The sequence below is a fragment of the Lingula anatina genome, chromosome 5 (assembly GCF_051362555.1).
Source record: "Lingula anatina isolate TDL-2025a chromosome 5, LinAna3.0, whole genome shotgun sequence".
NCBI classification, from domain to species: Eukaryota; Metazoa; Brachiopoda; class Lingulata; order Lingulida; family Lingulidae; genus Lingula; species Lingula anatina.
Window position 1 is genome coordinate 3,127,272 of NC_141771.1, and position 12,387 is coordinate 3,139,658.

Below are 12,387 nucleotides of genomic sequence, written 5' to 3' on the forward strand. Positions count from 1 at the left end.
ACGCAAAAAAAATACCGTTCTTATTTAATCACCAACAAGATAATGGTCATTCACGTGGTGAAGAGCACCGGTAATGTTGCTATAAAGAGCATCTTTAGAAGTTGTACGTGCAATTTGAAGTCCAATTCCATATAATTAGCGCGTGTGTCTAGAGCAACGGAAGTATCGACCAGCTATTATAAACAGGCATTGAGAACGAAATTCAGAACATATTTTCTTTGCACAGTGCGCCAAACTCAAAACTGATGAGCTTCTAGTCAAGATTACACTAGTGGTTTCAACCTTTAATACATAAATGTTACTTCTCGCCTACATACTCACTATCGATGCTGGTACCTTTTAAAGGACAGTGTTACCTGTGACGGACTTGGTACATGGTTGTTGTTTTAACAGACTTTTAATGCCATTGGTGATGTTGAAACAAGAATGTTTATATCAGTAGTGCCGCTAAGGATTTCCGAAGAAAATAATGATAAAATGTTAGACATAATTACTGCCTGTACGTATATGTGCATACTGACCCCCTTCCCCGTCTCTCTCTCTCTCTCTCTCACACACACACACACACAAACACACACACACACTAACAAGATCGTGCGCACAGACAGAATTGTCCGAAAAAACACCCTACCGTCTCACAATACAACCCCCCTCCTTAAAATCCAAGCTAACATCCAACTATAGAGGGCGTGCGTACCATCAAAATGCCCTCGGTAACCAAGTATCTCTTTTATTCCAGTAACGGCCATAGATTGCTACGAGTGTAACATATTTCGTAATGAGGTCGGTGTGCCGTGCCCTGAGAACAGTAACTCTACCAATACCATCAGTATAAACGACACCACCGTAGCCACCGGGTGTAAACTGTGCGGAAAGGTGCTTACACAGATAACCGTGGATTACAATAGAGGAAGAAGTAAGTAATTATGCTTCATATAGGACTGGAGACTTAAAAATGAAATATAGGAAAATCCGCATATCTATTGAGTTTTTGATACCGGGAATTAAGCTCAACGTACTTGAAAACTGAGTTAGGGAATATTCATTATATCTTCGGCTAACTCAAAAAATATATATAATAATAATTAAAAGGAAAGGAAAAAAGAAAGAAGAAGACAGGAAAAACGTTTCTTCAGATTGTTTGAGGTTAACGATTATTTGAGTAATCACGGAGTTTTTTGTGCATGTCCCATACACACCCGCACCTCACATGATCAAAAGTAGATATTTTCCCGTAACGTATTTTTTAGTAAACTTTTATTCGTAATATTGTAAATAGATAATCCATGGGATACTTTATGAATTGTCATTTGAACGACCTAAATGGTTTAAGCTAATTAAATAAACTAAAAATGAATCTCGGTTGCCGTTCAGTGCGTTTCCATGTTCAAGTCGATGGATAAGTATGCAATTTATCGCCTTCACAGAAGCGGCCTACCCCTACTGATTTCAAATGCCAGTTTTAGGAGGTTGAAATCGAAGATGGCAGACAGTTAATTTAAGTCGCTCATCTGACTCACCGTTCTTGGGATTGCGAAACACAATCAACATAACGAAGATATCTTTGGCAGTAGTGCCGATTTTTTTTTTTTTTTGAAGGATGGTGTTTACAGGAGTATCGTTACTATCTCACAAGAAATGTGTGGTGGTATTAAGCTACGGTTCGCGAAGTTTATTATGCTGTCAAGGTTATGTTAAATGATCAACTTCCATAGGTAATTTATTAGCTACCATCTGCTTTACCAATGTAGCTGGTCGAACACATATTTTCCCATCCTCTTGAATAAGTTATATAGTTAGGTTTTTCATTACATTAAAAAAAATTACCTTTTAAAAATTACATTGAAATGCCTGTATAATACAATTTCATATTAAAAATCACTCATTTTTTTTATTTCAGAGGAAGTAGTTGCCAGTCGAATGTGCGTAAAGGACGATCGGGACTGGAAGAGAAATAAAATTGAAATGGGTTGTAAAGTAACGGACACGTCGGGTACTGGGACCAGTGAGATATGCCACTGCGACACAGATCTATGCAATCCAGCAGGTGCCATCACCTCAGCCGTGTGGTTACTAGTCGGCACAATTACATCTGCTATAGCTATGCTTTACATGAGATAGGCACTTTATAAGCGGGTTTAGATACAGAGACAGTAGGTTAAATTTTTTTTTTGAGGGTGGGGGTCTGATAGTGTTTAATCAGGTCATTGGAGGGATGTTTAAATTCCAGATCCTGAATTTTATCCCAAAAAAAGGATGGGTGTGGACAATGAAATTGACTTCTCTCCGCGTAGCTTAATGCCTACACACACACACACACACACACACACACACACACACACACACTAATAATAAATAAAAACGGGTTGGGCGACTACGTCGCATCCGTGGTTTGCCTACAAGTATATTCGTTGTCATATGGACATCGTCATAAAATTCTCATAACTGAACAAGACTAGCTTTATTTAGACGTATAATTAGCAAGCCATCCCTTGTCTGTGGTAAAAATGACTTGAAGTGTGTATCCTAAAATATTGCTGCAAAATCAAAGATGCCTTAAGTTGTCACAATGTGCTGATCTTATAAGAAATATGCAAAACTGGATGTTGTCTGTGTTTAAACCATAAATATGTAGCTAACGTGCCATTGACAATCCATTGCGATAGAGAAGCTAGAATGTGTCAGCGGTGTGATAGGGTGTGTTACCAGTGCTCCCAATTATTCAATGCGACTTACTAATAAAAAGCAAAATGTGTCTTTTAAACCTAATTGCTTTTTTAAGTAAAATTAGCCACCCTTTGTCAAATTCGGTGTCTTTGGCGTGAAAAATGTTTGCATATTACTGAGAACGGTTGTTACAATGTACTGTTACGTGTCATTTTTTTTTGTTTTTGAATAAACACCCATTGAGTGAAGTGACAGTGATTTGTTTGTAATTTGTTTATAAATATCAACTCTATGTCAGGCTATTTATATCCAAATATTATGATACCGAAGGGATACATCATCTTCTATGGGTTGGTCGGTTAATAGTTTATTTGTCAGTTTTCTTTCTTGTAATTATCAACGTCTGTTTGCTCCTTTTACATGTATAAGGGAGAGTTGTAAAAACTGAAAATTGTGAAAACGTAGCTTGTAATTTCGCAATGCATTTAGACCATATGAAAAAAAGAAACATGCAAACTGAAGAGTGGAAATCTTGAAAACGTTCACCAATGCCTTTAAGTACGTTGTTTGCGACCGATATATATACACGTTGATGAACGTTGTTAAATTTGAAAAATAGCAATATAATAAAATTATATGGCAATTCTTGCTAACAACAATGAATTACAAAAGTCGCTGGCCACATGGGGGCACTTGCTCAAAATGCGATAAATAAATTATGATTAAGGATCACTTGCAACAGACCCCCGAGAGCATTTTAATATTACTCCATTAAAAAGACGCATCGGGTACGCTTATAAAATGTCTTTTAAATAATTAATGCAATAGTAATATGTCATAAAGGCCATTACTACGAAAACTTAAATGTTTAAGTGTCAAGCAGCCACGAATTCACTTTGAGAGTAGGAACAGGTTGCGTTCCAAAAGGCTGTTCCTAAATCGTTTCGTTCCCGTGTCCCACGCAAGTACGCTACAATGTACCATATGTGCATTCTATAGTACGTTATAAGTGCTTTAAAATTGTTTTAATTTCCTACTTGAATTACAGTAATGTTTAGTGAATAAAATTTTGTAAGTAAGTTAAAAGTGTTTTATGATGGAGTTGATAATCTTGCCACCTTTCACTTCAAATTTTAACATGTTGACTTCCACAAACTTTGCTCATTCCTCAAACTTTGCTCATTCCTAAGTACGGCCAAGCTGAAATGTTCGCAATCCAATGAATGTCTTATAGTGCAATAAATCTTCCGGCTTGTCCCAACATGGACCCAGGGCATTAGAGTCTCACAGATCGTCTGCGCACGTTGGACTCGACCAGGTGTTTCTTGCACGGCGACTGCAGCCCCATCTGTATTCTCGGTGGAGTGAACAGGTCCACTTGCTGGGTGACGTACGTCTCGGGAAGATCGGTCTTCAGTAGCTCTGCCGCGTCCAAGTGACCTGCAGGAGAGAGAACATGATTCTTTTGCATATGGGGAGGGGGGGGGGGAGCCCGAAGTTTGTTACTCAATAAAATGTGAATATAATCTCATAAGATACCTATTACTTCACACTTATTCCTGCAATTTGATTTTAATTTTCGCCCTCTCCCCACCCCCATCTATAAACAGCTTGACTTAAAATTTTTTTAAACCAAGACCACAAAGAAATCAATAAACAGATTACAAAAAGAACTCCTTAGACACAGAAGATGTTCATTTATTCATTCATTCATTCATTCATTCATTCAATCACTTATCCATCCGGTGATTGATCGTTTATTGTACCACCAGCGTAGGCGCTGGCGGTACCCATGGTTTTAGTCCCGACCCGTATGTTCCGCCGGCTCCGCCGGCTCCTGCGGCTCCGCCGCCAAGTCACTGTTACCGCTTCTCCTCCTAGACGGTTAGGGCCCCTGTACCCATCTCTTGGATTTAGGTCACCTATAATCTCAACTCGTTCCACGTAAAATTTGGGCTTTGTCGGTATTGGGGTCTAGGTGTGGCACTCATTGCAATGCACCCTTGTCTAAAAATGGCAAAATTAAATGCTAATTATCTACCCTACGGAAGGAGTTATGGGAAAAATTTCTACAGACAGCTTTCCAAAAGCCATATGTGTAGATTTCAAATATGCCCTTGGATTTGACCTTTGACCTTTATTTCAAGGTCAAACGGGCCAAAATTTTCAAAAAAATGAAATTTTTTACGAAAAAAAATTTTTTTGCCCTGTTATTCAGACACCACACAGACTTAACCAATAATATTATTGGAAAGTGTTACCCTTCGGGTCATCTTTCATCTCCGTGAATTTGGGGTCAATCGGTGCATTTTCACGGGAGTAGCGGCCATAAAGTACCGAAACTGAAAACTGTCTCTAATTCGGGAACCGTTAATGCTAGAGACCCATTCTTTTTTGGATTTTGTAGAGCATGTAAAGCCCAACACTGGAGGTGGTCTCCATTTTTTTGTATTCCATACGGTTTTCAAGTTATGCTGTATCAAAAAGTACATAATGGTGGTGAAAGCAAAATGTGCAGTACGGTAATGGATAATAAATTTTGAACTCTGGAAAAATAATACATAAGGCTTGGCAAAGCAGACAACTTGTGGTCAAAAATGACATTATTTCATCAAATTTGAACTTCTGGAACTTCAGAGCACTTCCTATTTTAAGAATTTTGACCAAAATGATGTTTTCTTTATTTTAATTAATCTTTTCTGTAGGAAATTTATGGCACATTATGGTAACTCCAAAATTATAACATTTAGTCCCTTATATCTCCAAAACTGGCAGAGACAGGTCCATAGTTACTATTGAAGTTGAATAGGAAGTCATATAGTGGCAATCTAAATGTGACCTTAAAATTGACCTTTGACCTACTTTTCACCATGAACTGAACTTTGCAAATTTTGCTTCCCTTGTATCTCCAAAACTGGCAGAGATAGGTCCATAGTTACTATTGAACTTGAATAGGAAGTCATATACTGGCAATCTAAATGTGACCTTAAAATTGACCTTTGACCTACTTTTCACCATGAACTGAACTTTGCAAATTTTGCTTCCCTTTTATCTCCAAAACTGGCAGAGATAGGTCCATAGTTACTATTGAAGTTGAATGGGAAGTCATATACTGGCAATCTTAATGTGACCTTAAAATTGACCTTTGACCTACTTTTCACCATGAACTGAACTTTGCAAATTTTGCTTCCCTTATATCTCCAAAACTGGCAGAGATAGGTCCATAGTTTCTATTGAAGTTGAATGGGAAGTCATATACTGGCAATCTTAATGTGACCTTAAAATTGACCTTTGACCTACTTTTCACCATGAACTGAACTTTGCAAATTTTGCTTCCCTTATATCTCCAAAACTGGCAGAGATAGGTCCATAGTTTTTATTGAACTTGAATGGGAAGTCATATACTGGCAATCTAAATGTGACCTTTAAATTGACCTTTGACCTACTCTTCACCATGAACTGAACTTTGCAAATTTTGCTTCCCTTATATCTCCAAAACTGGCAGAGATACGTCCATAGTTACTATTGAAGTTGAATGGGAAGTCATATACTGGCAATCTAAATGTGACCTTAAAATTGACCTTTGACCTACTTTTCACCATGAACTGAACTTTGCAAATTTTGCTTCCCTTGTATCTCCAAAACTGGCAGAGATAGGTCCATAGTTACTATTGAACTTGAATAGGAAGTCATATACTGGCAATCTAAATGTGACCTTAAAATTGACCTTTGACCTACTTTTCACCATGAACTGAACTTTGCAAGTTTTGCTTCCCTTATATCTCCAAAACTGGCAGATATAGGTCCATGGGTACTGTTGAACTTGAATAGGAAGTCATATACTGGCAATCTAAATGTGACCTTTAAATTGACCTTTGACCTACTTTTCACCATGAACTGAACTTTGCAAGTTTTGCTTCCCTTATATCTCCAAAACTGGCAGAGATAGGTCCATGGGTACTGTTGAACTTGAATAGGAAGTCATATACTGGCAATCTAAATGTGACCTTTAAATTGACCTTTGACCTACTCTTCACCATGAACTGAACTTTGCAAATTTTGCTTCCCTTATATCTCCAAAACTGGCAGAGATACGTCCATAGTTACTATTGAAGTTGAATGGGAAGTCATATACTGGCAATCTAAATGTGACCTTAAAATTGACCTTTGACCTACTTTTCACCATGAACTGAACTTTGCAAATTTTGCTTCCCTTGTATCTCCAAAACTGGCAGAGATAGGTCCATAGTTACTATTGAACTTGAATAGGAAGTCATATACTGGCAATCTAAATGTGACCTTAAAATTGACCTTTGACCTACTTTTCACCATGAACTGAACTTTGCAAATTTTGCTTCCCTTTTATCTCCAAAACTGGCAGAGATAGGTCCATAGTTACTATTGAAGTTGAATGGGAAGTCATATACTGGCAATCTTAATAAGACCTTAAAATTGACCTTTGACCTACTTTTCACCATGAACTGAACTTTGCAAATTTTGCTTCCCTTATATCTCCAAAACTGGCAGAGATAGGTCCATAGTTTCTATTGAAGTTGAATGGGAAGTCATATACTGGCAATCTTAATGTGACCTTAAAATTGACCTTTGACCTACTTTTCACCATGAACTGAACTTTGCAAATTTTGCTTCCCTTATATCTCCAAAACTGGCAGAGATAGGTCCATAGTTTTTATTGAACTTGAATGGGAAGTCATATACTGGCACTCTAAATGTGACCTTAAAATTGACCTTTGACCTACTTTTCACCATGAACTGAACTTTGCAAGTTTTGCTTCCCTTATATCTCCAAAACTGGCAGAGATAGGTCCATGGGTACTGTTGAACTTGAATAGGAAGTCATATACTGGCAATCTAAATGTGACCTTTAAATTGACCTTTGACCTACTCTTCACCATGAACTGAACTTTGCAAATTTTGCTTCCCTTTTATCTCCAAAACTGGCAGAGATAGGTCCATAGTTACTATTGAACTTGAATAGGAAGTCAAATACTGGCAATCTTACTGTGACCTTGAAATTGACCTTTGACCTACTTTTCACCATGAACTGTTTTTTGTAAATTTTGCTTCCCTTTTATCTCTAAAACTGGCAAAGATAGGTCTATAGTTACTATTGAACTTGAATAGGAAGTCATATACTGGCAATCTAAGTGTGACCTTGAAATTGACCTTTGACCCACTTTTTATCATGAATTGAACTTTGCAAATTTTGGTTCCCTTTTATCTCCAAAACTAGCGAGATAGGTCCATAGTTACTATTCAAATTGAATAGGAAGTCATATACTGGCAATCTAAGTGTGACCTTGAAATTGACCTTTGATCTACTTATTATCATGAACTGAACTCTGCTAATTTCTTTCTCTTTTAACTCCAAACCTGGCAGAGATAGGTCCATAGTTACTATTGAACTTGAATAGGAAGTCATATACTGGCAATTTACTGTGACCTTGAAAATGACCTTTCACCTACAGTACCTTACGATGAACTTAAATTTGATTGTACCATTTTTAGTTTCATATATTTTTTGCAAATATTGAAAATTCTTGTTGATTGCATGTTTACAGCTTGTCAAGCACAAGACTGGTGGCTGTGTCCCTTATTTTGTGTATGTGGGGGTCTATACGAATGCGCTTGCTCCAGCTGGTGGTACAATATTCAGAGGCGGTATCGCCTCTCTGATCCTCTAGTTAGGAAAGGTCGTTGTATAACGAAAATAGACACGACATAAAATGCCCCTTTTCTTTCCAACGCACCACCACCCACCCGTCTTCTTGACGAGATTTGAGACAAACTCCTGTAAAACAACTGACTGCGTTAACCTTGCCATAAATGATTCAGAAGCGGTAATGCCAAGTAATTGTACAGATTGATGGACCAACTAGCTAGTAAACCGCAGCGGAGAATTCGCTATCTAACCATTAGTCGATATTTTTCTACTGAAAAGAACGGGTCAGACTTTTATAACATACATGTATTCTTAGTGTCTCTGCGTTCAGCATTCCGAAATAAACATTTTTGCCAATCTGTTGCTTTTGTATGTAACATTATTTCAGAATTATATTAACTGGAGGTTTGATATACAAATATGAATATATTTTACTTCAAACGTAGAAAACTGAATAACTCTGAAAGGCTAGCCCTCTCTGTGCCATGAACTCATTCGACATGATCAGTATCACTGAGAGGCGGTAGACTGGTAAGTATTTGTATACAGAATAATATTGATTGCCAATCTTCACGTTCAAACTGTCTGTCTCAAAATAAATAACTGACGGAACTGCCTTTTATGGTGCCGACGTTAAAATGGATACAAATTGTGATGAAAGTACTGTCACTCATGTTTATGATGATGTTGACAGAATTTTTAAAGTTTTTGATTTCTACGCGGCTGGGGGAGGCACAACCACATATGGCGCAGTGTTATAAAGAGCAATTCTCACTAGACTGGTCCCTTTACACAGTCTCATAACACCAGTGTCTTGCGATGCCTCAAGCTGTCGCCAAGGTACAACTAATAAAGGGGGGTAAATGATCCACATTTGTTGAAAAAGACCCCCCTCCTTCTTTTGAACTAGCTGGCTACAAGCCTGGCTTTCTGATAAGGACCATCAGTTTACCTGCATTGATGGCACTGTCCATAGGATACACCCCAGATTTACTGGAGAGGTTGACATCCGCTCCTTGCTGTAGTAGATATTCAATCATCTCTATGTTTCCCCTGCTTGCTGCTCTGTGGAGGGATGTGTAGCCTTTATTGTTCTGGTGGTTTACATCACAGCCTATAGTATAACAGTATTTTACTGATATTACTGTATACAATATAATAATGATATATACACAATAAATGATGAATAAAAAAAAAACATTATTTCTCTTTCCTCAAAAAGTGTCTTTAAGAGGTACATGCTTTACAACTTTTTTTTAATAAACAAGAATAATGAAAAAAATAAAATAAAATAAAATAAAATAAAATAAATAAATAAATAAATAAATAAATAAATAAATAAATAAATAAATAAATAAATGAAATGAACCCAATATTAAAACTGTAATCACTGTGTTAGTTGTACAGGACACAATCAGAAAGTGAAGCATCACCTTCCTGTATGAGCATTTCCAGTACTGTCAAGTCGGGCTGTGGTGTGTTGAGGACTCCAAATGTGGCCAGATACAGTGCCGAGTCCCCTTCTTCTGTCAGTAGACTGGGATCAGCACCTGGATACAGGAGATAGATATAGTACTTCCTGTGTGTGTGTCTCTTTGCCTACATGCGAGTAAGGGTGCATTCCCAGAGATTTAGATCGATCCAGAGATTTAGATTTAGATCGACTTAACTCCCTGGGGGTTCACGCTAAATTGCAGTCAGCCGAGCGGGCACCATAGTTAATTACCCCCTTACAGCTTTTTAGTAGGCGGGACAGACGCTTAAGCTGGCTAAGCTGACAGTAATCTAGTGAGACTCCCCACAGGGATAGATCGATCTAAAATCTATGGGAATGGGGTCTAAGTGTGGGTGTGTCCATGTTTCTTTTTGTGTGTCCACATTTCTGTGTGTGTGCATGCGTGAGACTTTGTTTGCTTTATGTGTATGTGTCTTACACCTCTGTGCTAAATAACATTTGGCTGGTAGCCAATCAGACTGTTTGAAGTACTATAATAATTTTCAGTGAGAATTAACTTACCATGGTTCAATAAATATTCAATCAGTTTTCCTTCTCCACTAAGACAGGCACACTGCAAAGAGGTTGAGAATATCAGATTACATCATCAAGATGAATATAATTGTAATAATATTCTTGTGTAATGTTATTGTATTCATTTTGTACTCCATCCAATTACTTTTTCTTTCCATCTTACATACATTCTTAAGCATGTTTTTCTCTGTTTAACTGATATTGTATTGTATTAAATAATGGATAAATAAATAAATAAATTTAGTCGCTTACAAATAAAGCCAACATCTTCTTACCAGAAATAAGGAGAGCCCATTGGCAGGCAGCCTATAATTGATGTCATAGTTGTGTCTGTGTAGCATGTCCAGTACTGCCTCTGTATGCCCTTTAACATATGCTGTCTGGAATATGAACATCAAATACAAAACATATTAAGCTTTTATTTGGTTGTTTACTTTAAAAACATTCTGATCAGACAACAGCACTGGAGTTATTATTATTGATTGACTATCGAGATGAATCAATCTAGAAATATTTAATACATATTTAGTTAAACCAAGGTTGGTTATTTAATAGTGGAAGAAGTCTTTTTCATTTTCTTTCTTCCTTCAAAGTTTTTTAAACAAAGAAGACTTGCTTTACAGATGCAATTTTGAAAAATCTGAATAAAAAATGAATTGTTTAAGAAAATTATAAACTGTGCACTGACCAACTGAGCAGTGCATAACAATGCTCATACCTTTGCTAGATCAAATATAGTCATGGTGCTGTAATTTATGTTGTAATATTTTCCTCTCTTCATGGACAATTTGGTAGATACTGAAAATAATAATAATAATAATAATAATAATAATAATAATAATAATAATAATAATAATAATAATAAAGATAGTGAACTTTTTAATTTGACAAGGACAAAAGTAATGGACTTTCAATTTAGGCAATGAGCACAGATGAAACATTATAGAACCAGGCTAGGAAGATAATACCCTTACTGTGCATTAAACTTGCACAACAACTTGACAATTTTTAACCAATGTTCTAATTGTAATAACTGTGTTAGTTGTACTAACACAACTGCATTTACTGCCACACCCACCTTGCATTATGACATTATAGATAATTTTCAAGATGCTGAGTATCATGACCACACATGTAAAACCCACAATTGTCTTCTGGTTGAAGACAAGGGAGAGCAGTCCCCTGATGTAGGCCAGCCACAGTGGCCAGTTGGTGTTCACATACAGCTTGACTGTATGGTACTGAACCGATGCATAACAGACACCTGAGATTAAGTAGAAATATGAGTATTCAGTGTCAAGTATAAGTATATTCCTATATCATCATTTAGTCAATTTCTTTTAATTTCTATCTTTAATTTATTTCATGAATATTCACAAACAGAGGCCAGTTGATGTCCACATACAGCTTGACTGTATGGTACTGAACCGACGGGGGCGTCTTGTGAATCCGAAGGTTCATTGGTCCAAAAATCAATTGTATGAACCACTAATTAAGTTTATCTCCCAGTAAACTATACACTTTATTCATGCATTAATTCGGACTATCGAACCTTCAGGCAATTGGTACGTGCTTTTAAATAGTGAAATTGTAAAACTCACCTTCAGCTGTCAAATTCTGCACCCCCGTCCAAGTGTATCTTAAGCCCTCTTCCACCGAGTGCTGGACATCCTTGACCCATGTCCATTCAGTGTCCTTAATTGTCCTAAACACTTCACTGACCACTCTGGTCACCACTGAGCCAATGGCAGAGACACTTATATATAGGTACTCCATAGGTTTATGCTATCATGTAATGCTCATGTAGCAGTATCCCATTCGTAAGTGCAATTATGTAATTATTACCAGGAATCCATTGACTGTGGCTCATCAAAATATTAAAATGAATCCCTCTAAGTTGTATTACCTGGAATTAGATAAATCTTAGCCATGTTTCCCAAAAACTTGTAATAAAATGGCCAAAGTTGTCTCCTTGAAAGTTCTTGACAGCCTGGGTGACAAATACAGT

The 12,387-nt window shown here is 37.0% G+C and overlaps 1 protein-coding gene and 1 long non-coding RNA gene across 2 annotated transcripts; one reads left to right on the plus strand and one right to left on the minus strand.

The window, feature by feature from the left end:
- Positions 1-681: 681 nt before the first annotated feature.
- Positions 682-2,163, plus strand: LOC106166135 (uncharacterized). Its single transcript, XR_015334762.1, has 2 exons — positions 682-916; positions 1,901-2,163. It is a non-coding gene; the product is annotated as an uncharacterized LOC106166135 (long non-coding RNA).
- Positions 2,164-3,943: 1,780 nt separating this feature from the next.
- On the minus strand, positions 3,944-12,155 carry LOC106166098 (uncharacterized). The gene is made up of 8 exons (XM_013544530.3): positions 11,981-12,155; positions 11,458-11,643; positions 11,098-11,177; positions 10,655-10,759; positions 10,368-10,419; positions 9,784-9,900; positions 9,303-9,464; positions 3,944-4,107 (listed from the first exon to the last, which is right to left on the minus strand). The coding sequence occupies exons 1-8, from the start codon at positions 12,153-12,155 to the stop codon at positions 3,944-3,946; spliced, it is 1,041 nt and encodes a 346-aa protein (XP_013399984.2).
- Between the last annotated feature and the right edge of the window lie 232 nt (positions 12,156-12,387).

What these genes read in the sequence shown, in the direction of transcription:
- LOC106166098 (XM_013544530.3), bottom strand. Translation starts at nt 12,155, where the DNA reads ATGGAGTACCTATATATAAGTGTCTCTGCCATTGGCTCAGTGGTGACC. An exon ending in GCAGAATTTGACAGCTGAAG is followed by an intron (nt 11,644 to 11,980) that starts GTGAGTTTTACA and finishes ACTTAATCTCAG; the next exon opens with GTGTCTGTTATGCATCGGTT. An exon ending in ATGGGCTCTCCTTATTTCTG is followed by an intron (nt 10,420 to 10,654) that starts GTAAGAAGATGT and finishes ACCTCTTTGCAG; the next exon opens with TGTGCCTGTCTTAGTGGAGA.